General features: G+C 42.6%; 1 protein-coding gene across 1 annotated transcript in view; it reads right to left on the reverse strand.

The window, feature by feature from the left end:
- Positions 1-23,507, reverse strand: part of LOC144806682 (ras and EF-hand domain-containing protein-like) — a gene marked incomplete at its 5' end in the record, with an annotated part of 200,041 nt that overhangs the window by 171,215 nt on the left and 5,319 nt on the right. Inside the window, one exon of the mRNA XM_078672989.1 lies at positions 3,172-3,267. Within this exon, the coding sequence (XP_078529115.1) occupies positions 3,172-3,267 (96 nt within the window). The remainder of the gene's footprint in view (positions 1-3,171; positions 3,268-23,507) is intronic.

Below are 23,507 nucleotides of genomic sequence, written 5' to 3' on the forward strand. Positions count from 1 at the left end.
ATTTTCCACGCTCGCGATCGCCAACTTGATGTTGTTGATCTTGAACGAGGAAAATGTCTCGCCGGGATGTCATTTTGCTTGCTCGCAGTTGCCAACTTGACGTTGAGGACCGCGAGCAGGCAAAAAATTACCGCTACGCATGTTTGCATTGTGCTACATGCAATTCGCATACTGCGAAGTAGCGCAAACTTCGCAAACTACGCAAGCGTAGCGTAGTACCTCGCCCAGGGTTAATTATGGGTGATGGGTAAAGGGAACTACAATTTACTTCCACTACATTTAGCAGACTTTGTCTGCGAGGTTTTGCAATCTGGTGACAGACAAAGATGTACGCATATTGAGTTGTGTAGAGCGGGTCTAAGTAGGGCAGTGGAACGAGAACTAATCGGGCCGTGTCCTTACTTCCTTCAATTGCATTACCTAATGGGCATGCAATTGTGTTGTATGGTAGTGAGGAGAAAAAGGACGAAATTCCCTTGAACGTTCCTTGATATTTTTCTCTCATTCCCAGCAGTCCTCATGGATTTATTTGCTTTTTGCTGAGTTTGTGAGGACCCAAATCCTCAGGTGCACCTCAAATGGCTGATCTGGTGTTTCACAGGGATGTCCTTGGTGCTCCCTGAGAATGAGGAGAACTGCCATTAGTTTCTCATATTTGTTGTCTCATTGGAGTATCTTCCCTTGAATCTATCAGCAGAGATAATGGAGGGTGGTACATGTTCATACATTTTTAAGGTGTCAGGGGTATTTATTTATTTTATTTATTTTGAAAGTTTTATATAGCGCGGACAAGATCCTTGCAGATATCAGAGCGCTTTACAAAGAGAAGTACATGAGGGAGCATAGTCAAACAGATACATCAATAGGTCAAATAGTACAAATAGGTGGCTACAAAGCCAAACATGTGTACAAAATAGTACAAATAGGTGGCTACAAAGCCAAACATGTGAGTAATAAGACAGTTAATACAAATAAACAAATGGGTCAAACATGTAGTATAGATCGGTGCAGAGTACTAACAGTGTTCGAGATAGTAGTTCAGGTGTATTTAGCCATGAGGATAGCTTTTACTTCATTTTTAAAGAGTGTGGTGGAAGAGATAAGCCTGGTCTCGGGCGGGAGAGAGTTCCAGATCCTAGGCGCCATTCCTGAGAAGGAGCGCTTATATGACTAATCAGACAAGTAGCACACTACCCTCCCTGTGTAATCTGAAACAGACGTGGAGCAGACAGGGGACCAGGTGAGCTGTTTATTTTAGAAATGGGATGTTCGTGAACACTCTGCTCAGCACTCACTGGTGCAACCCTTTGCTAACATGAGAATGAGCGAGTAAGGTTAAATGGTCTATGAACATTATCTGTGTACATGTCAATAGGGTTATCCGTAATTGATTATGAATCGTCACTTTAGATTAAGAAATCATTTTGTAAAATGGGAGGATGAGTGCTGCTCAAAGAGGGCAATCCTGTTTGCCCACTTCTTTCTGCCAGAGTGATTTTGAAAAGAGTGCTATCCAAGGTGCTTCCCTGAGGAAGGTATCTCTGCTTTAGCTAGTTGGACTGACTCGTTCACCTTGCTAAAATCACAGAACACTGATTGTCACTGGTCATCTGCCCAACTGCATGCTTAAAAGAAAACACACTGGAGCTGTCCTGCAGCTCACTGATCATCTTTGCACTTGGTTTTGAATGGACTCTTGTTATTGTGGTGCATCTTAACATGGAGCAGGTGCACTGTCCACTTTCTCCTGACTATGACTAAGCCTACTGCTCATCCATGAGCACTGCCTGTTCTGTTGCTTCTATTTCCCTCTGTGGAAAGCCACTGCCAGCCCAAGAACCGTGAGATGTTGAAGAGAGCCAGAGTCTGCCCCACTCCTCACCTTTAAATGGAGAGGGGTCGCTAAAGAATTGACATGAACTATTGCCGGTGTTCACAAGCCTGCACTGAGCCCTGACAACGCTGACCATAGACAGAGGAAGATTACCCGTGGATTGACTGTAATGTCTGCAGGCGGTATGTTTGGGACTCATCCTGGAAGCAGATACGTGTGCTTATCGAAGGTATGTAAATAGTTATGATATTGCATGTGGGTGATATACAAGACTACAGAAAATTAAAGATGTATTCATCAGAACGTTTAGAAAAAGCTCTATCTGCTGCTCATGAAACGTGGGTGTGTTGTCTGTGCTTTTCCAAGATATCGCTGTTGGTATCTAGCTTGCAATCAGGTTTCAGATACAAAGCGGTTGCCAGCGAAAGCAGAACCTTAATTGTCAAGGTCTTAAAATATAAGTGACAAGAAAGCTCACAGACAAGCTGACTGTTACAAACAGCATGGCTACAAAGCCTCTGGCAGTCCACCTGAGTCATACAGCTCCATTAAGGACTAAGTTGTAAGGGTAGTGGGTATTTTGCAAAGGACAATGCAGCTGTGCAATGCCCATCCTCAAGAGGCTTTACCACTGGGGTCGACCAGGGCACATGAAGTGAGCCTGACCAGAAGTAAACCAATTGGGATTCCAGATAGATTGTTACCTATCCTGTGTGGAAGAACCATGAATAGGGACGCTGACTGGGAGGCAGAAACTAAATCCATAAACCTGATCACTGGCTTCCTCATAGGTGCTGTGTTGTGAATTAGAAGGGTCTGCTTGGACTCCTGAGTCAACAGTACAAGCCACACAATGGTAGACAGCCAAGCTATGATCGATGAGCAGTATCCTCAGGAAGGCTTGCATTTGAGAAGCTTTTTAAGTACCTCTCAGCATGGACTGATCTGCAGATCAATAGGAAAGAAGTCCAAAAGGGTTGTGGAGAGAGTGTCTAATAATGCTCTTGTGTAATGCCTCAAATGGCACAATATGATCAAGTCTGACAGGTAAGTCTTGATGTGGGTTGGTATGTCAGATGCTACCTGGATGACTCAAACTTATTGCAGGCTGGGTTCATCCCTGAGGGTTCTACAAGTCCCACTGTGTTGTCTAACCTAGCATGGTAGGAGTAGTCCTAGTTCAGTGTGGACCCTGAGGGATCTGCCAGGTCTTCATGTTGATGCAGGGGCTGGAGATATGCTGATCCTGTGAGTATATTTAAGTAAAGATGGAAGAGTCATAGATGCCTGAAGTTTAGGCATTTGTTACTGAAATGGCTACTGAAATGGCTACTCACCCGTTTCAGCTTTTTTATTGTCACTTGCAGATCTGCAACTTCTGACTCATGTTGGCGCTTCAGATCATTAAGCGAGTCTTCAGTTTTTCGTTTTTCCTAGAATGGAGGAAATTTTTTCGTTATACTACATGTTGCATAAGTAATATGTTCTCCTCTGGGCACATTATCATGTTTGCATTAACTGCACATTCAAACAATACATGTTTCTCTGCAAAAGATATTTTCAAAATGATGCATATTCTCCATCTTCACTTTTAAAACTCCAGACCTAGAATGAGCCACAGCAGCCTCAGTATGATCTTTTCCCCGAATTTTTCTGGTCTGTTTTTTGGGGTAAACTTTGCTTTACAGCAACTTTAAAGAACACATCCTAAAAGACTGCCACACAAGAGTTATTTGCACGCACTCAACAAAATATGCCCTAGAATGCATTTTCAAACTAAATGCAGGAAATGTCACACCAGGGGGTCATATAAGCTATATTGCATCTCCAGGAAAAGTGCAGCTGGTGCATGGGGATCAACACCACCCCCATGTCCGGCCCACACTTTACAGCTGTGAAAACTACTATGAAAACGCTACATTGTGAAATGCGACTGTGACTGTTCTGCGACCACCCTCCTGCGCTAGGCGTATCGTCAGGAGATACTTTGCTTCCTGATTAGGATAGGTACATTTTCTGACAGCATCCAAACTCATAACGGATAAACACCTCTCAAAATGCTGGCCTAGGTTTTCTTGGTGAAGAGCCAGCATTTGCTGGGCTACGCAGCCAAGCTATGCTTGACAGTGCCTCTGGGAGCCCATGTCTGACTTCTGAGTGAGTCAATGTTGTAGAAACCGCTGCACTCCCAAAATATAATATAATGTAGATACAAAAAGTCAGAAAATAGCAATTTTATAGGTGCTCCGGGAGATCACCTTCTGGTTCAAAAAAGGTGCAACATAGTATCAAGTCATAGTAAGCCTTACGGGAGGTAAGGACTATCCATGGGCACTCTTAATGCACGACAGTGCGTAAATAAGTAGTTTGAATGTATGTCAAAGAGTTTTCAATAGGTTGTTTATTGATGTACTCCAAATGGTGATCAAAACAGTCTCATCTTAGCATATTTCTTCATATGTTAATAACGTTTTGAGTTCTGAGTGAGCCATTGGGAGAGCCAATAACCCCATTCTACCAAGATAGTATGAGGCTTTTCCTGAAGGTGTGACTGTTTTGCGGTTCAACCTACTGAGCTTTTATAGCCAGCTGCCTAATTAAACATTATTAGTCCAGCTCAAGGTCAAGGTGTGCATTTTCTTATAGCTGCGGCACCATGATGCCCTAGTTCCCGCCCTAGTCACCCGCTATAACACATCTACTCATCATCTAGGACACGCATCTGCTGAATCATACAGTAAAAAAAGGAATGAATGAGTGGGTCATTATTACATATATATTTAAGTATTAGCAATACCACGCTCAAAAAAGAATACTTAATATTCCTTACACTGTCAAAGGAGAGGGAGGGAGGAGGCAGAGAGAGTAGAGAGAGGGAGAGGGAGGGAGAGAGGGAGAGAAAGAGAGAATGGAAGAGGAGGGGAGAGAGGGGGAGAGACAGAGGGAGGAGGATAGGGAGGGGGAGGGATGGAGAGAGAGGGGGAGGGGAGAGAAGGCGAGAGAAAGAGGGAAAGAAGGAGGAGAGGGAGACAAACTAGAATCAGGAGAAAGACAGCTATAGAGCAGAGTTTTCCAAACTGTTGGTTGCGACCCCAGAGCTGGTTTTTGATGGGCTGCAAAATTCAAAGCACTAAAGAAAAATGCCATTAAATTATGTATTTATCTTGTCACAATTGCTAGCTTAAAAGACAGAGGTCAAATGTCACACTATGTCTTCTGACAAATTGTTGCCTTTTACTAACTCCTCTCTCTTTAGAGTCAGAGAAAGAAAAATAATGTGATTTATGTGACAATTATGCTGGGCTACAGAGTGTGTGAAAGGAAAGGCTTTGTGATGTCACTCTGGAACACACAACACAACGTAAATGCCTGTGAATGAACTGTCACATTCAGCAGTTAGGAAAGGAAATATGAAGCACATGTTTTTGTAATTCTAAAGTGTGATGGAATCAAAGATTTTAATGGCTGGTGGAAGTGTGATGAATTTAGGAATCTAGCTGGGACAAATAGACATAATGAATTTCGTGTTTTCTATATTTGGATAGACGACCCTTTTACAGTTGATACACATACTTATTGCATGATTTCTTTGAAATTGTCTCTTTTATGGCTATACTTTTTTATGCTGAATAAAGATGATTATTATTAATATTAATATTGTTATTATTATTATTAGTATTATTATTAATAATAATAATAATAGGGTCAGAATGTATTTATTAAATCAAGACACCTTACTTGGAGGTGCTCAGATGATAAATATTGACTGAAACCAGATTTCCAAACATTAACATTTGTGTGCGATATAGTTTTATCATTAAAACTGTATATCTGTGCAAAGTTAGTGGTCATTTCAATGAAAAATGTGCTACCACATGATGTTTAGTTACATTTAAAAACTCTCCTGCCTCAAGTCTATAAAGCTGGGTGGTCACAAAAGTTTGTCTTTCTAAAAAATATGTCATAGTTCTAAAAAGATGTGGGAAGCACTGCTGTAGAGGATATGAGCAACTATAACCAGCCTCACCCTTGCAGTTCAGAGCCTTACCTTTCCAAATTTCAAAAAGACAGCCAGCAGTGGTGTTTCTGGGTGGCACTGGTCAAATAGCCCAATCCTATAGTTCTCTTATGCCCACTCCTGGAGTTCTGACTGCCTACAAAACTCGATCCTTGGTAAATGTTTTCACAGTATTAGGAGGACAACGTAATTTCCTTGTTCAGATTGAACTTTCCAGTTTGAATTGCATGTATCTGTAATCACTCTTTTGTTTTCAATTACTTGCCACATCTCGTTTTTCAATTAATTTGCAGATGTTGGTGTATTTTTCAATAACTTTTATTAAGTATCCAATTCCATCACATTTAAAATAGACCTAGCCAACGTATTTCATCCCTTATCGGGACTTTATCTGGGCTTAAACAAGTTATTTTTTAAATGTTTTAAAAAAACATGTAATCAATACTTTTCACTTATTAAAATCAACAACTCTGTTTCCTATTTTTACATTGCATTTTCTATATTTTTCGATGTTCTTAATTTTGTGTGTGTAATTTTGAATCTAGCATATTGGGTCGTAGTTCTAAAATGGGTGGGAACCACTGCTATAGAGGATATGAGCAACTATAAACAGCCGCAAGCTTGCAGTTCAGAGCCTTATCTTTCCTGTCTAGATCTCTTGAAGCTACGTCTTCTACTCTCATAAGCAGCAAGCAGTATTCTATGATCAATACTTACTAAAGCTAAATGCTGTTATTCTCCTCTCCACTGCCTTCACATTTCTCCCTTGTCTGTTCTCACAACTTACTTTACCCTCTCCCTCAGTATAATCTCCATCCTTCTTTACCTCTTCTCTGCAATTTATTTCCCACCCACCTTCTACTGTCTCTCTCACCCATCTCTCTCCCACTTTTCAACTCCCCCAATCTCCTTATCTAACCCTTTTGATTTTCTGTTTCCTTCCTACAACCTTTGGATTTCCCTTATTTTGACCCTCTGTCCCTCTTTACTTCCTCATCTAATACCCCTACCTCACCTTCTTCCTTCCCAAAATATTACCCACAAAATAAAATAAAAACAAAAACAACTTGCACTGCAATTATGCATAGAAAATGCCATTCACAGTCAGCACTGTGGACCTGGAGGCTTCTTCAGATCCTGTCCGTAGTCCAGTCCCTGTTCTCAGAGCCCACAGTCCATGGCCAAATGCCATGAACAGCTGGTTGAATGGAATGGAGGCCAGGGCAGTGCCTGGCTTCAATCAAGACTTTGTTTCCAGAGACCACTATGTACAGCCAAAGGGAATGCATAGCTGGTTCAGGGAAATGAGACCCGGTGCCTGGGACTCAGCAAAGGGCTTAATTTGTACTGCCAAACTGTCCACAAGTGGTTCAGTGGTATGGGGCACGGGGGATGGAGAGGAGCAGTGCTGCACCTGGACCCCTTTACAAATTGCTGAATACAAGCATGTCGTCTACACAGAACACTGGAGGTTGGGTGAACCCAGCACAGGGCACTACTTAAAACAAGGTCTTGCAGTCAACCGCTGCTGCCAAGGGCTGTGCACAGCCATGGTTGGGTGCAAAGGACAATGGGCATGGGGCCTGGGTGCAGGCCAAGCTCTGAATCCAACCAACATGTTGTATGGCCAAAGGCTTTGTGTAGCCTAAATTGGGTACTTTGGTGGTTATGCACCCAACAACAGTAGTGCAAGTGTTGACCATGCAGGAGGTACAGCGCAAGCGCGTGCCCAAACCCCTACTTTGTATGCAGCAGGGGATGGACTCAACAAAGTTGTATACAGGATATTATCAAACTAATCAATGAAAATGTTTTATTAGTGATAAGACATGTTGTCTTATTCTCCAAAGACAGTCAACTTTGTTAAGAAAAATCCCCTTAAAAGGTAAAGTGAAGTTATGGACACTAAACAAAACTGATACCCCCTGAAATGGGCTGCTATGGTCAACTGAGCAAAGTATAACAAGCACCCTCATCATGCAGACCGTAACCCGTATTCAACAAGCGACACCCATGACCTCACAATATTCATAACAATAAATAACAGGGGATATGTTATGTTACAAATAGTGTTGTCAATGTAATTTGTGCTGTCATCTGCAACATCCTGGTGAGCGTATGAGGACTGAATTTGAGGTGCGTGTTTTGGTTTGCACGGAAAGTAGCATTAATTACTTTTTTTCTCAGCTAGCATCACATGACAACCATGGGGGCAGAAACTCGTGTTCTTTAAAACCAATAACTTAACTGCTACTGTGTTTTATAGGGGAATTTCTGAAGTTAATCAAAGCGTATGTTAATGTTGTCAAAGCAGAAGAAACCTTAACTTAGTATTACCAATGTTTTTTTTTAAAACACCAAAGAATAAAGTATTCAAGAGCATTAAGATAATGAGACAATACCAAAAACCTAACGATTCACTTCGAAAGAACTCCTTTAAGAAAACGTGTATTGATTTCTTCTTAAGCTCTTTTCCGTCTTTCAGTTTCAGTATGTTTGTTCACGGAAGTAATAGGTGTTCAAAGACGTCACGCACACCTTTGTCAGAAGGGAAATTCTGTTCCTGCAGCAGGAAGAACAAAGAGTCGGATTTCGTTGTAGTTTACCGAGCTATGGATTTTACATTAAGCCGGTTGCTGACACTGTACTTGTTAAAGTTATGTAAATAATTGCTTGTGGCATCTCTTCTAGACTAGCTAGATGTGTATTAAGGATTCTACACAATCAGTTTAAGAGTATTGTTGAATGTTGCATCATTTCCATCAATATCCTAGAGACAGTCTACAAACTTAGCATTTGTTTCCATCAGAGCCATAGAAGACACACAACAGATAACACTGGAGTTAGATATGTTTGGCGATAGGTTATAATTTTTTGTTGGGTCTTTTCTATTCCATCAACACATCAGCAAAGTTCCATAACCAAGACTCCCCTGTAATCCCACCACCCAAACCCCACACTTTAGAGTTAGAGAATAAAATCCAAGCCCACTTTGTATAACCACTGGTCCATATGTCCCATTGTCTACTTCACACCTAGTACAATAGCATCTCGGTATGCTTCTCCCTTGGTTTGTGTTTTCCATGGTGCACAATCCATGTCCCCCACCTCATATACTCTCCTAATATATAGCTTTCATCTTAGGACCCATATGTCAAATGTAAATGTAAATGTATAGGCATTTATATAGCGCACTACTTACCCGTAGGGTCCCAAGGCGCTTCGACCGCTGCGAAACCCTTCCTGGCTTCCCTGAGAGATGGTCCCTTAATGGGTATCTCCAGGGTGAGACCAGGCATCCCCGGCGGTCTGGTGGGGCCGTTAGTGAAGATGAGGCAAGCTAATGCCCAGAGTTGCCGAGTGTGAACGCTGATCAGAGTGGGCACCGAGGCGAGAGAATTATCGAGACCGCTGACCCTGGTCCAGAAACCTGCCGCGCCGGGAATCGAACCCTGGTCCCGGGCCGTCCTCTGCTCTCGGGTCTGCCGCCTCTAACCAGTGAGCCACACTACTTCAAGTTCATCCTTAGCCCATCAGTTCTTTTCCCTGTTCCACGTCTCCTCTTTCCTAACATACCTCTCCTCCTCCATGGCCCATCTCTCCACTGACCACCTCTCCAATGTCCTGTGCCATATTCCACCCCTCTTCTCTGGCCTACTGCCCCCTGGCAATGTGCCACCTCTCTTGTCTACCAGTCTCATAGCAAAGCTAACGACTGCTCAACATCTAAAGGAGATTTTTTTGTTAGCCACAGTCTCAACTCCCAGATCTATATTCAGTGTATCTTCAGGGTCAGGAGAATGGGCCTGCCTATCAGGCCAGTCACCAGCTTCCTTCCATGGTTAATTAGTTACTTCCTTCTTGTACTTTTTGCATGATTTGCAGAAGATGGGGACTCCAAGATTGGATCTGTTTGCCTTCCTGTCACATGCTCTTCTCCTTGTCTTCTGTTCAGTGAAAGCATCTGCTCATGCAGGGCAGTGGATGTTTTGTCTCTCCCGTAGCCTCAATTCCCTGTTTGTGCATTTCCTCCAACCCCAATTTTTCCTTAGGTTCTGAGAAAAACTTCTAAAAGAGGCGCTGGAGATGATGTGGGTGACACCAATCAATCCCAGTGTTATTCAGCTCCTCCCGCTTCTTTCCATGGCACTAGAATCATGTTACAAACTTCCAGTAGTTCTATTTCCTATTAAGTTTTTCTGTAACTCAAACCATGAAATTTTCTATCTAAATGTTTGGAGATTGGGCACACAGCAGGATTTCGGAGGTTTTAAAGAAGTGAAATGTCCCACGGAGAGGACATTTTGAGCTAAGTTACATTTAACATATTCCTTTAAATTTATTGCCTACTAAAGTTTGTTTTTAGTAATACTCACTACTGGCACTCAGTAGGGTGACTTGGATCCCTTCTAAACCATTGGTCTTATTTATAGTTCTTTACAGATAAACTGGTATTACAAACTAACCCGACTTTTAAGCCCAAGGTATCACACACTTTAATGCTGCACAAGAGTCGATCTTCCGGTCCTCTCTGCACAGGATGGGTTGGAAGAAGATCATGATTCATATTGCCTAGGTGTATGCATAGTATGAGAGTTGATCAAAACAGGTGGCTTTGTTGTTTAAGTGTGATGCATTGTTTGTGAAATGTGGTCCTTCAGGAAGTAGTGAGAAGCTTTCTAAAATATTCCCAGTAGTTGGATTTGCATGGCAGTAATTAAGTCATATGAGGTTACGGAAGTGTTTTTTCAAGGTGAAGTGTTAGCTAGATCCACTATCTGGTTTTCAAGGACTGCGTTAAAGGGGATTTCTTTGCATGACATTTGTTGTGCACCTACAGGCTAGTATACGCCTATGTTAGGGGCTATAAGTTTTCTCTGGGAGTACCATGTTTTGGTCCGGAGGTTCTAAATACAGTGCATAATCGTGTGATTTATGTTTCAATCAATTTCACTGTCGCAGATAACACATCTTTATTTTGTATCCCGTGTTTCAATAGTTTGGTAATATTCAAAAATAAGGGCCGGATAGGCATAGAGGAGATGGTAATGGATACGTCCCTTTCCATCACGGAAAAAGCATACGATTATGCAAACAGTACACAAGGGATGTGAAAACTGAGTAAAAACAGATAAAAACATCCCTCCCAATTTAAGGAAATAAGGCATTATGTCAGAGGTGCATATTTCACACACAAATGCGACACAAAAGTATTTTTGTATCTGCATCTTTATTTATTTTCCATTGCAAAAGTACTTTCACAAGGAAAAAGCCCATCCACCTTACCCCAGTCATTTCTGGGGGCGTTCCCTCCTTATTAACGCCGCAAAATGTTTTTTTCGCCTGACATTGAAAGAATGACATCTGTGTACGTTTGCAGTGGAAACTACATACACAATATTAGTAAAAAGCCGCAGAGGTGCTTCAAATTTGTGGGTGTTCCCCAACTTTTAAATGAATACTGAAAAAAACGGCGCTAGTGAGAGTTCCGGGGAAATTCCCTTTGTCACGAATTCTTTTTGCAGTACCAAAATTCCCAAATTCCACAATAGGATTTTGCTTTTGCAAATGCATTCATGTCTATGTCTACTTTGCCCAAGCTGCTTTGTGAATCGGCCCTAAGTGACTACTCAAAAATATCCCTCTGCGCCTGCTGAGCAAACTATAATTAGCCTGCGACCTTCAACATACAAACATCTGATTGCTCAGATGGAAAATGCAGACGCACTGTGTGCCAGAGGTGGAACACTGTTGTAAACGTTCTATTTACCAGAGGTTCTGCGATTTACAGCACGCTACAGGCCCACAAAGTAAACAGATTGTCTGTTTGTTTTGTGGGCGATTTTCTGTCTAAAACGCATACCTGAAGGCGTCAGGCAAGCACTATCGCATCTGAAACACAACATGTACGTTTGAAAAGGAATGCAGCACATTAATAAGAACAAGACCTTCTCCCTGATACCCTGATACCTCTGATCGTTTCCCAGAACTCACTTTAGACAAACTACCAGGTACTACGTTGCCATGGTGTGTGAAGTTCCCGCTGATATGGATGGCAGTCTTTGTGCTTGAGAGACATAATCTCACTACAAGAGAACAGGAGTTGGGTTCCAGGTGGAACGGCGTTGCAAAATGTCACACAACAACACAACATCCTTGCTGACGGCACAAAGGGATAGGTTGAGCGAGGGATTATAGGTTGAGTGGTTCTGGAGTTCAGCTAGTGAACGGTCGTCAGAGCACTACTGGACTCCTAGCTATGGTGAGGTGACGTTTTCTTCTACCATTCCAGCGTGAAATTTAACATCTATTGTTTGTGGCCCAGCAAATATGATTTGGACTGTGGTACTTAACATACATGCCAATAGACCTGATTCCGCCTGGAGGCTCCCAAATTTTGAAGTTAATATATGGCTGTATGTAGTGTCTGCTACTCCTCTTCCTTTCTCTTCCTCTGCTGTCACCATGTGGAATGTTTGGTACCCATGACAACTCAGTAGAATGTTGGTTCCTAGGTCTGTGAGTTCAGTTGAGAGCTTGGGACTGAGCTGTAAGAAGACAGCTCCTGGTGGGGGTTTTTTATCATTAATTATATCTTATTCCTAACTCACCACCTTGTACCATCATACAGAATAAATACCTATTCTACAAGAACCTACGCTGGATTCCATCTTTATTTCCTTCACTACACTGTTCTTCAGCAGTCTCCCGCCTAAAACTGCCTCTGCAACGATTTAAGTCGATGGGGAAAATATATTCCCCGTTTTTTATTTCACAATGTCCCACTTTCTAGTAGTAAAATGTTGGCTTGTACTGCTAGCACATTTTCAGTCTATGCCTGAGTGAGAGGATGACAACAGCCATTTTTAAATGGAGTGTGTTGTATCCTTAGTGGAAAGACACCAGGAGCCATGATGTATATACAAGACTTGTTTATTCAGTCTTCAGATCAAGTTACATCAGATGATGACTCCAGCCAGCCTAGTGTGGTACCAGCCCCACCAGGAGCAGCCTCCCTAGCTGCTCAGCCCATCTCCAACTGCCACATTCACCCCACTCAGTCATCCCAGGCATTCCACGCATCACAGGCACACCAACATTCTAATACCAAGACACACTCTGGCTGAGCAGCTAAAGGCAGCAGGGCTAGAATACATGTAATATAAATATGTAGGATATAACATTACCTCTTTTTCTTTAAACAAAAACAAAAGAAACTTGAGGACTATGTGCAATTCAATTACATTACAAATCTAAAAAATGCAGCACATTGACAACGCATCAAAGATGATGGAATAATAAATGTAGGAGAAAATCAATAACTGCACAAATCACAAATCTTTAGCATGCAGCAATGACAACAAAGCATCACAAGAGAAAAACATATTTTAAAGAAGGATGGAAAAGATTAAAACAAATATATAGCAGAATCCCTCATCCCCCCTTAAAAAGAGAAACTTTCATACATTTTTCAGTACATAGAACTTAGAAACTCTTACTGAAACAAGAAGTACTACAACGCAATGGGTAAAGGGAGAATACCCTGCGACTACAATCCCAAGAGCAAGGGAAACAAGAGCAAATGGGTTGTCACCCAAAACACCAACCAAAAAGGTAAGTACTAATGTACCGGGCGCGACTTACAGGGAATAAACCCACATGCAACCCTGATAAGAGTTAACCTAGGTACAACAGATGGAAACTAACCTATGTCCCAACCCCCTCGTGGAGGTTACATACCCCCATAAAGTAGGAGTAACACACTGTCCCATTAAAATATCCAATGTGGGAACTAACCAAAGTACTGAAACCCCATGAAGAGGATATACACACATGTGTAGGAATAACTGAACCTACGACCACCCCTGAAGCAAGGGAACTGTGAAAACCACCCTTTAGAAACTAAACTAAGAAAGTCCATCTAACATTAACCTGTGGCATCACGACAAAACAAAATGCAGTAAAGGAGACAGCACATTGCAAGTAAGCACAGAAATAACACACTGGTGAGCGACCTCTCACCCGAGAAGCGGTGAATGAACACTGTCCCTGTAGAAGAGAAATAAAACAGCACAAAGCAGAAATTGCAAGACATTTCTCTTACACACCAGTGAGAAGTTACACTACAATAAAAGCCCAGAACACATTGCAGTGTAAAGCATAATGTCATGAAAAACAACCTACACCCAAAGTAATGGTTAATAAAGCAAACTGTAATTCCTCATAATTCTTGTACAGACAAGACTTGCGTTTCCAAAAGCACTCACAGATGACAAGCTCTCCAAGTGAAAAACAAAGTACTATGCAGGAAAGACAAATGAAAATTTCCTTCGACATACATGAAACGAAGGATCATCACTCCAAGACCAGTGCTGGTAAATAACTCTCCCAGTCCTGGCGTCACGTGGTCTCCGATATTCTTAACACGACAGAGACTTCCCACCAGATGTACGAAAAAGGGAACATTACCAGAAACGTTTGCAGAAGATGAGCAAGTCGAGAAAACACTGCGTTGAGACTCCACGTTGAACCTAAACTTCATACCTCCGCAACGAAGCTGTTACAATTCACTCAAACTTTATTGACAGTGAGCCGTGGATAGCACAGAGAAAATACAAAACTAAAGATGGCGGCACGTTTATCCACGTAATGCCGGGAGGCTCACAGCACGCTCCTGCTTGCAAGCGTGACCGGGCAGCAGAAAGCAACAAAGGGAGGAGGACGTCATCACAAAGGCTTCCACACTCGTGCCGATGAACAGAACTCAGGTAATAGTGCACGCGATGTCTGTCACTCACGCGATTGTTTCAAACGAAATATTCAAAATGTCGTTCAACAGCTCAAAAGTCAACCGTTGCTGAGAAGAACAACAACATGTAATTTAATTTAAATAAAACAGCACAGTCGCAGATGAGCGAAGAGAAAAAAAAATACTTGAACGCAGTGCCGAAATTGCTGCCAGAATTCTCACAAAACTTTGTTATAAGTGGTTAGTCAGAGTTCTTCCCAATCACACCACCAGCACAACAAAACATGGCAATGCGGAGCTCTTTCACAGTGTGACTGAAGCAAAGAAGTGAGCACCACGGGCACAAACACAGTCCAGCTCCGCCATTAGAACACTATACTGAAAACTTGCGAAGCTCCATAGAATCTGATCCAAGGCAAATACAGTACAAGTAGATATCCTCACCATACACGAAGTAGAAGGAAAATGGCTAAGAGGTAACTGAATGTTGGACACGCCTGAGGCCTGATAGAAACTGAGAAAACTGCATATTTAAAGTCAGTACGCTTAAAAGCAGTATCAAAAATTGTGGCTTGTCTTACTGTAACTCCATCAGTGTTACCACAACACACAGAAGGTTTTTACATCCATTAGGTACTAATTCCAAAAGCGTAGTCACTGTAGGCTTGATGGCTAGACATCTCAAATTGTGCCAAAGATTTAAAGACACTGAAGGCTCTGAAGAGTGCTGTGACTGGAACACAAACAATCAGAGTGCTTAAGAAATACAAATCTCAAAATCGTGCCTTGACCTTTATTCTGTCACTTAACAGAAAGGCACTCTTCACACATTAGTGTGATGTGGCTGGTACACCAACACCTGGTTGTAGAGACGCTACCCATCCAACTCACAGTCAAAATATTGTACATTACCAAGTGGCTGGAACTCCAGATGAGGCTGTAGTTGAACTACACAACCAACTCACTGTTCACCGCTGAGGCTGGACCACCCAAAATCGGTTGTAGTTGCACTACTCCACCAGCTCACAGTTGCAGATGTATTCCCAGGCTGAAGTGTCAGTTGGTGGTGATACTGCTCGTTGGGGCTGTCCACAGGAAGGACACTGGTGGGGCTGGCGCTGGCTTGCCTGGAAATACCTTCTTTTTTTTCTTGAAGTTGCTTGTAGGATCTCTTGGTCACTCTCTCAGATCTTTAGTTACTTAGTTGCTTAGTTGCTTTGCTGAACCAAGAGTCACTGGGGTTCAAGACTGACCTCGTCGCCAAAATTATGTTGTATCCTTAGTGGAAAGACACCAGGATCCATGATGTATTTTCAAGACTGGTTTATTCAGTCTTCAGATCAAGTTACATCAGATGATGACTCCAGCCAGCCTAGTGTGGTACCAGCCCCACCAAGAGCAGCCTCCCTAGCTGCTCAGCCCATCTCCAACTGCCACATTCACCCCACTCAGTCACCCAGGCATTCCACGCATCACAGGCACACCAACAGTCTAATACCAAGACACACTCTGGCTGAGCAGCTAAAGGCAGCAGGGCTAGAATACATGTAATATAAATATGTAGGATATAACAGAGTGGTTTGCAGAGTTGCCCACCCCAGAATAATTTTTTTAATTCGTTAATTTTACAACAGACGTATCACTCTCATGGGTGTTGCTTACTGTTATGGCGGCTGCTCTACATACCGGTATGTTAATCCTTATTACATGGCAAATCTCAGGTTGCCAGGGCGTTGCACTCGAGTAACAGGGATACAGCCCAGGAGGCCAATACACTCAGCCCAATATGTACCAGTGTTGATCAATACACTAGGGTGCTGTCTAACATGCCAGCCAGTGCACGAGCAAGGGGTATTCTTCTGGTTCAAAAAAATAACTTTTCGTAACTAATTAGCATACAAAGTAACACGTTTAAATATAATTTAAATGTCAATTTTATAATACTGGTTAAGTCCCAGTGTCAGCAGTCATTAAGTGCAGCCTAATGACTGTAGAGAGTGATTTTGTTAATCTGGTATTCATAAGCATAGAACACTTACAAACATAAAAAAGTATGTGTTTAACGGCAATTATAAACACTGCAGGATGTATTACTAAAAGTGACATTGAGCACCACAGACATCAGTTCTCTTTCTGCTTATCTAGGGGCCCTTTCAGATTACAAATGGAGTTGGAGCTCTTTTTGTAACCTCATCTGTAATCGCAATTGTGTGAGGTGGATCTAGCTGGCATTGTGGTAAAGGTAAAGGATATTCCCTCATTTGCATGGAGGTATGGTCCATTCAAATGAGAGAGCCTATTTGCCCATGTGCACACTTCATATCACTGAGGCAGGTACGTGGCAAAAAAGACCCTGAAGGACATAATAAATGTGCCCTATTCACATTTTTGGTACGTCCAGGGCTCTTGTGGGGTAGAGTAGAGATGGTCTCAGGGACCCTTCTGAGACTTCTCTGTAGGTTGCTGAATTCAGGAGGGAGTATAGTGGTCCCCTGCGTTTTATCAGACTTGTGGAAGGGGTCACTGAGGATGCACCCTGAAAGTCTGCACGAGGTATGAGCAATCTGACACGTCTCATGCCCTCATGTTGGCCACCCACACATAAACACAAAAGAGCTGCTAACCTGGAACTCAATGTTTTGTGCTGTTTTATCTACAAAATATCCACTAGCATAAAGAATCATCACAGGTGAGCATTTTGTTCATGTAATAAGGGAAGAACCTTGTATCTGCACTAGGCAAAACCAGTGTAAATTCTTACTGGTACAAAGAAGAGCCATGTATCCCATTGCTAATATGGCGCCTGGTATATTAAGGAAAAACAGAACATTCAAATTTGTGGATCTCACCAAATTTCCTGCCAATTGGTATGCAGTAACTATGAATTAATCTCACTCTTCTATCTTATCACCTGCAGACCAGTGGAAAGCGACCTCATGGTTATTATAAGCATAGTATATCCAGTAGGGAAACGCACTTAAGCCATCTTGTGTTTGGTTAGAAACCATAGGCTCTGGGAATACAGAATTTAAATCCTGTTACAGGACCAATTGACCAATGAAAGTGGCAGAGTATAGGTGATATCACCGAGCTCTTTACTATGGGAAATGTAAAATATCACCAGCAATAAGAAGCATACTCAAGGCAGCATAAGTAAGGCCAAAGTTGCCAGAAAAACAGGGCCAACCAGATAGAACTCAGACAGGCGCTCACATGGTGCAATAAGTCAAGGAATATAACACCGTCTTTCCTTTTGGACATCTTTTATTTCTTCAGTCGTAAAAAAGAGAATCTATAGTTTCAGCGGAATTAAGTCAAGCACCTTATGAACATTTATAAATTACTCTACCCTGGAAAATCCAACGACAGTTCCCCCCAAAGCAGCAGTGACAAATCCAGAGTGAAGAGCAGTTCTTAATTTGTAAAATAAATAGTGCTGGGGTCCTTGGCATTTATCAGGAGGCAACTGCAGCTTGCACCATCGATGGTCCTTGCAAGCACGGCCAAAGAGTTACCACCCATTTACTATTGCAATCCTACAGATGTGATAACTTGAGCTATGATCAGTGACCCAATGACGTAGGAATGGTCTGCACACTATGGTATTATTATTTTTGTAATCATATATTGAATTGTTAAACACTTTGCTCATATGCTTTTCTGACAACACGACCAGGCGAGGGACTGTCATACGTCTGTGCCAGTGTTACTAAATAAATGCCTATGCGACGCACCGGCAACCAATGGTACAAATGAAGCACTGGTGCAAAGTAGATTAATCTTCTTACAGCCAACATGAGAGAAATTGGTGATTACAGTACTTTGACATAAAATAAAAGAGATCTTCTAAAACAATATAGACACCACAGAAAATCTACAACACGAAAACGCCCATCACTGCATAACATTGCATGAATAACAAAAAGTGATTTTCACGGTAATGAATTTCCCAACACAAATTTGCTTTTGGTTTTTAACTAAAACCAGGCAATAACTTTTAGAAATGGGATCTCTGGTTGGCTAAGGCTTGCGCCCAAACCAGGCAGAGACCACCACTCTAGTCAGGGCAAGGGAGTTACATGCCAAAGATAACCCCTGCTCACCCCCTTGGTAGCTTGGCACGAGCAGTCAGGCTTATACCGGTGGTAATGTGTAAAGCGTTTGCGCAACACCCTCACAGCAGCAACACACTAGGCACACCACTAAAGCAACTCCACACAAGGTTATATCAAAAATAGCCTTTGTATTGTCATAAACACATTAGATCATAATCACACAATGTACATTGTGTCAACTGGCACTAGGCAGTATTTACAGGAGACTATTTACACACGACAGGGCCAATGGGGACACTGTCAAAAACATCACAAATCACCATTTGTAAATGTAGCACAAATAGTAAATGTAAAGCACCACCAGTAACTACTGGTAAAATAATGACCTAAGCATTAGACACCATCCCAACATATCCTGGTATGACATTGGCATAAAACACATTAGCATAACCATATTACGCACTAACCTCATAACCATAAACATCATTAGGGACATAGATCAGGGCATAAAGGTATTGCGCAATAGACATCACATTAGGCCTAACATTACGCATAAATCACAGTGCCTAACATCACCCAACTGTCCCCAGGCTAATTTGGCCTTCCACTGGGGCTCAAATGCCCGCTGTCCCAAAATGTCAGGGCGGCTGCCAATGCAGCAGAATCCTCACTTGCGCAATTGCGCTGGGGCGAAGGAGTGTATCTCACACCTGTCTCCTACAAGGGCCCCCCAATGAATGATCCTAAACGTTGCAGCTGCCTACTAATTGCTGGGCAGCTGTGAAGCACTGAAGACACGGGCACTCACTGGCCCTCTGGTCAATTTATGCACCATGTTGCAGCTTCCCGCGCTGGTGCGGCGCAGCTGGGAACACAAGTATGAGCATGGGCACTCACTGTGCCCCTTAGGGTCCTCACTGGGACTCTTTAGAACACCGTGGTCAACGTGGCAGCCGCCTGCACTGGTGCGGTGAGGCTGGAAATAGGCAAGGGGGCCCTGACAGGCTGCCACAGTTGGAGCGGCCCGCTCTCTGGCGGGACAGCTCAGTCCCCGGGACGCCTCTTGTGGGGCTACGTGCATGGACAAGGGTCCCCCGTGTACATAAGAGAACCCCTGCTTACCCGGACTCTCTGCTTTGCACCAGGATCCTCTGGGACCTTCAGAAAAGGAGCATGCGAGGCTCCGGTTCCTGTCTGGATGTCTCCCTCGCTGGGGAGGATTCTCATAGCGGGGTGCGCTCCCGCTGGACATCTGAAGGCGGGTTGGGCTCCCACCTGGATTCTCCTTCCCGGTTCACGGGCACTGGAGCATGGGGTTGGCTCCCGTCTTGCTTCCTCTGTAGCCTTGCTGCAATTGGCGGCCTTGTTTGCCTCGCCCACAACCAGGCACAGCTGCCTGGCTTCCGGGTCGCTCCCGGAGCGGTGGCTTTGTCTCTTCTTGAGGTGAAGTGAGAGGTGAGCTTCCACCGCCACATAAACACCACAGCGGGGTGCGCACCCGCTTATGGAGGCAAGTAACAGCGGGGTGGGCTCTCGCTGGAGAATTCCAAAACGTGGGGTGGGCCCCTGCTTTGGTCTAAAGGCACCCAGAAATGCGTAGTAGGCTCCCGCTTCTTGCAGTGTAGGGTATGGGGAACCAGATGCAACTGGTTCAGGGGGGAATTGGAGCACTTTGTTTACAAGGCTCCTCTTCCCCTTTGTCAGGTGGGGGCTCGTCATCAGACACACCACAGGGGAGCCAGCATTTACTACGGCAGGCACACTCCTATTAAGGGACCAGGGACCTCCTCTCCCACTACTCAGAATGCAGATGTCCCTATTCAGCCTAGCACTGACTCATCCCGCCCCTCCTGGAGCCACCCACACCTCACCAGCCTCTGTCATTCACAAGCCAGACATGCAATTCACATCAGGCAGGCAGATACATAGCACACAGAAATGCCAACATCTAGAAGTGGCATTTCTCCACCAGTCTATATTTCAAATATAACGAAACCTAGGCAACTTGAGGGTCCTGAAGGTTATCAGGTACATCAACACATGTATAACAAATGCTACAGTGTACTGAACAAATAACAGCAAATAAAATTAAAAAGTATATTATTCATTTATTTAAAAAAAAAAAAGAATACACATTAAAGATAAAAACCAAGTGAGGTGGCAATAATACAGTAAATAACAGTTATGCCAAAATAATATAGGGCATATAATAATGTGAATGCAATACATATACAATGAACAATCAATTCAAAATGTATTTAAAAGAACAAAACAGTGGGTTAAATGGTAATCTCTACGCGCATTTCGGCATAACACACGCCTTCTTCTGGAGAACCACTTGAAGATTCTAAAAAAGAACAGTTAAACATTACAATTACACAAAACATATTGCACACTCCAGTACACTGTAACTGATGGAAAAAACTACTTGTAGGTGGAGGCATGAAGTAAAAAAAGCTGGCTTAAGTTCAAGAGAGGAAGATATATTTATTAAAGGTGAAATACATAATCAAACCACCAGGCAAAAATACAGTGCGAAAATACATAAATAAATGAATAATATACTTTTAATCTTATTTGCTGTTATTTGTTCAGTACACTGTAGCATTTGTTATACATGTGTTGATGTACCTGATAACCTTCAGGACCCTCAAGTTGCCTAGGATTCGTTATATTTGAAATATTATTGCCCCGACCTAGGAACTTGTTACTAGCTTCAGGGGGTCCCCTTTTTCTATTCATTTCTCCACCAGTCACCATAAATCTGCGCACCCCATTGCGCAGCATTTATTCTTACGAGTTCATACATACTAAACTCGCCCCTGCACTCTTCTCACACCAGGAATTACTATGGATACACATATCCCCCATGCATTCCTATGGGAGAGCAGGCCAATCTCACCACACGCACTCAGAGCGCGCCCTCACTTTACACTGGGCCACAGTGCTAAAGTGCGCAGATGTCAAAAACGACCAATATCAGGTCACAGAAAAGGCAAGAAGTTTAGGGGTGAACCTGCCAAAAGGGCCAAGTCCAACAATAACGTTGGTCAACACAGAAAGACCAAAATCCACAATATATTGTCAACAACAAGACCAACTTCATTGGAATGGAACTGATTGAAAACAGTTCTAAACTATCGCAGGTACTCACACAGGAGAACATCATCTGAAAATAAATTTGATGTCACAACTGAACTACAGACAATTGGCAGCTTAGAGATACGCAGGATGGCAAGAACTCATTGATCCATTAAATGTTCAAACTCTTACTTGCACTCTCACTTTCTCAACTCTTTTATTTATTTACCAACACATTATTCCAGATTAAATTGGTTTAAATTGGTTACTCAATAAGAGAACATCACGATTATGAAATCACCACCCAAAAACCCATCCCATCACTCTGTCAAACATAAAAAAATACAGGATGGTTTTTACCTTGCCTTACCGTGCCAAATTCCCAGAATGCAACCTCTCATACTAATTCACAGAGAACCTAGAATTTTACATATTGCTCGATCTATTAAAGGTGACCTTCTGATCAATGAGGGGTGCAAAATAAGACATATTTTCAATATAGGATAAATTGAACTTTTCAGTGGCAATCTCGATACTGGAATAAATTCAAATACACCTGTCTGTTGCCTTTGCTGCTTTGTGCCGCTGTTCGATGTAACCCAGGCTTCAAAATTCATGAATCCTTGATGATGTACCAGCTATATTCCATCCTATCCAGAGTAACCTACTTGGCACAGGAATGTCCCAAAGTATACCAAATAATGGATAATGAAAGCTCCTTCACACACAGCCAAGAGAGCACAATGTCATGCAATATCTTCAATGGTCACTGTTAATGAACACGATTTCTTCAGATCATGATGATGAACTGCCAAATGAGACAATATATATTGTCAAATGAGACACTATCTCGACTCAAACAAAGGGGAGGTATATCAGAGAAACCAATACTGCTTGTGGAGTTTGGTGAGCTCTCTACAAAAGACGCCAGAGAGCTTCTAATGGTAGTAAAATAAGGCTCTTCACTTACATATGGCTTCTTAGAAGCTGGGTTCAGCTAGATTGTGCAATTAATCCACGAAGGTAGCAGTCGTTCCACTGCAGCTTACTACAGTACCTCCTATATTGAAGAAACCCTCAGTGGATCCCGCTATTTTAGCACATTTCCACTATCTTTTCCTGTTGTCAGTTCCTCTGAAAATGCTAGAAAAAATAGTAGAAAAAAGCCTTATGTATTCTATAGACCCTCAGTCGGTGCTGGATCCGGTAAATCAGAGGTTCGAACCAGACATAGTACTGAGTCAGTTCTGATTGACGTAGTGGATGAGCTGAGATGAACCTTGGACAGAGGAGGCTGCACTGCTTTGATTCTTCTGGATCTATCAGCAGCCTTCAACACCGTCTCCTATACCTTCATTCTAGCCAGGTTGAGGGAGATAGGTGTCGTGGCTTGGCTCTACAATGAGTAGCCTCTTACCCTAGTGACCACCGTCAAAAAGCAAAAATGGACAATTCATTATCTGAAGAATTTCCAAATCAAATAGGAGGTTTAAGGATGCATCTAGGTTCATCCTCGAGCCCTTGGCTGTTTAATATTTATATAATCCCACTGGTGAAACTTATAAGATACCATGGGTTTCATTTCATGATGTATACAAATCACACCCAGCTGTTTATTTGGCTTGATGGAGGCCAATACCAGAACTATGAAACTTTTAAAACCTGCATGTGGAGACAGCTAAATGGTTGAGGGAGACAGCAGTTAAACTCAACACAGACAACAAAGAGGTAATGCTATTAGGACAAGATAGAGAGATCTGGTCAAACACA

The sequence above is a fragment of the Lissotriton helveticus genome, unplaced genomic scaffold, assembly GCF_964261635.1.
Source record: "Lissotriton helveticus unplaced genomic scaffold, aLisHel1.1 SCAFFOLD_953, whole genome shotgun sequence".
Taxonomy (NCBI): domain Eukaryota; kingdom Metazoa; phylum Chordata; class Amphibia; order Caudata; family Salamandridae; genus Lissotriton; species Lissotriton helveticus.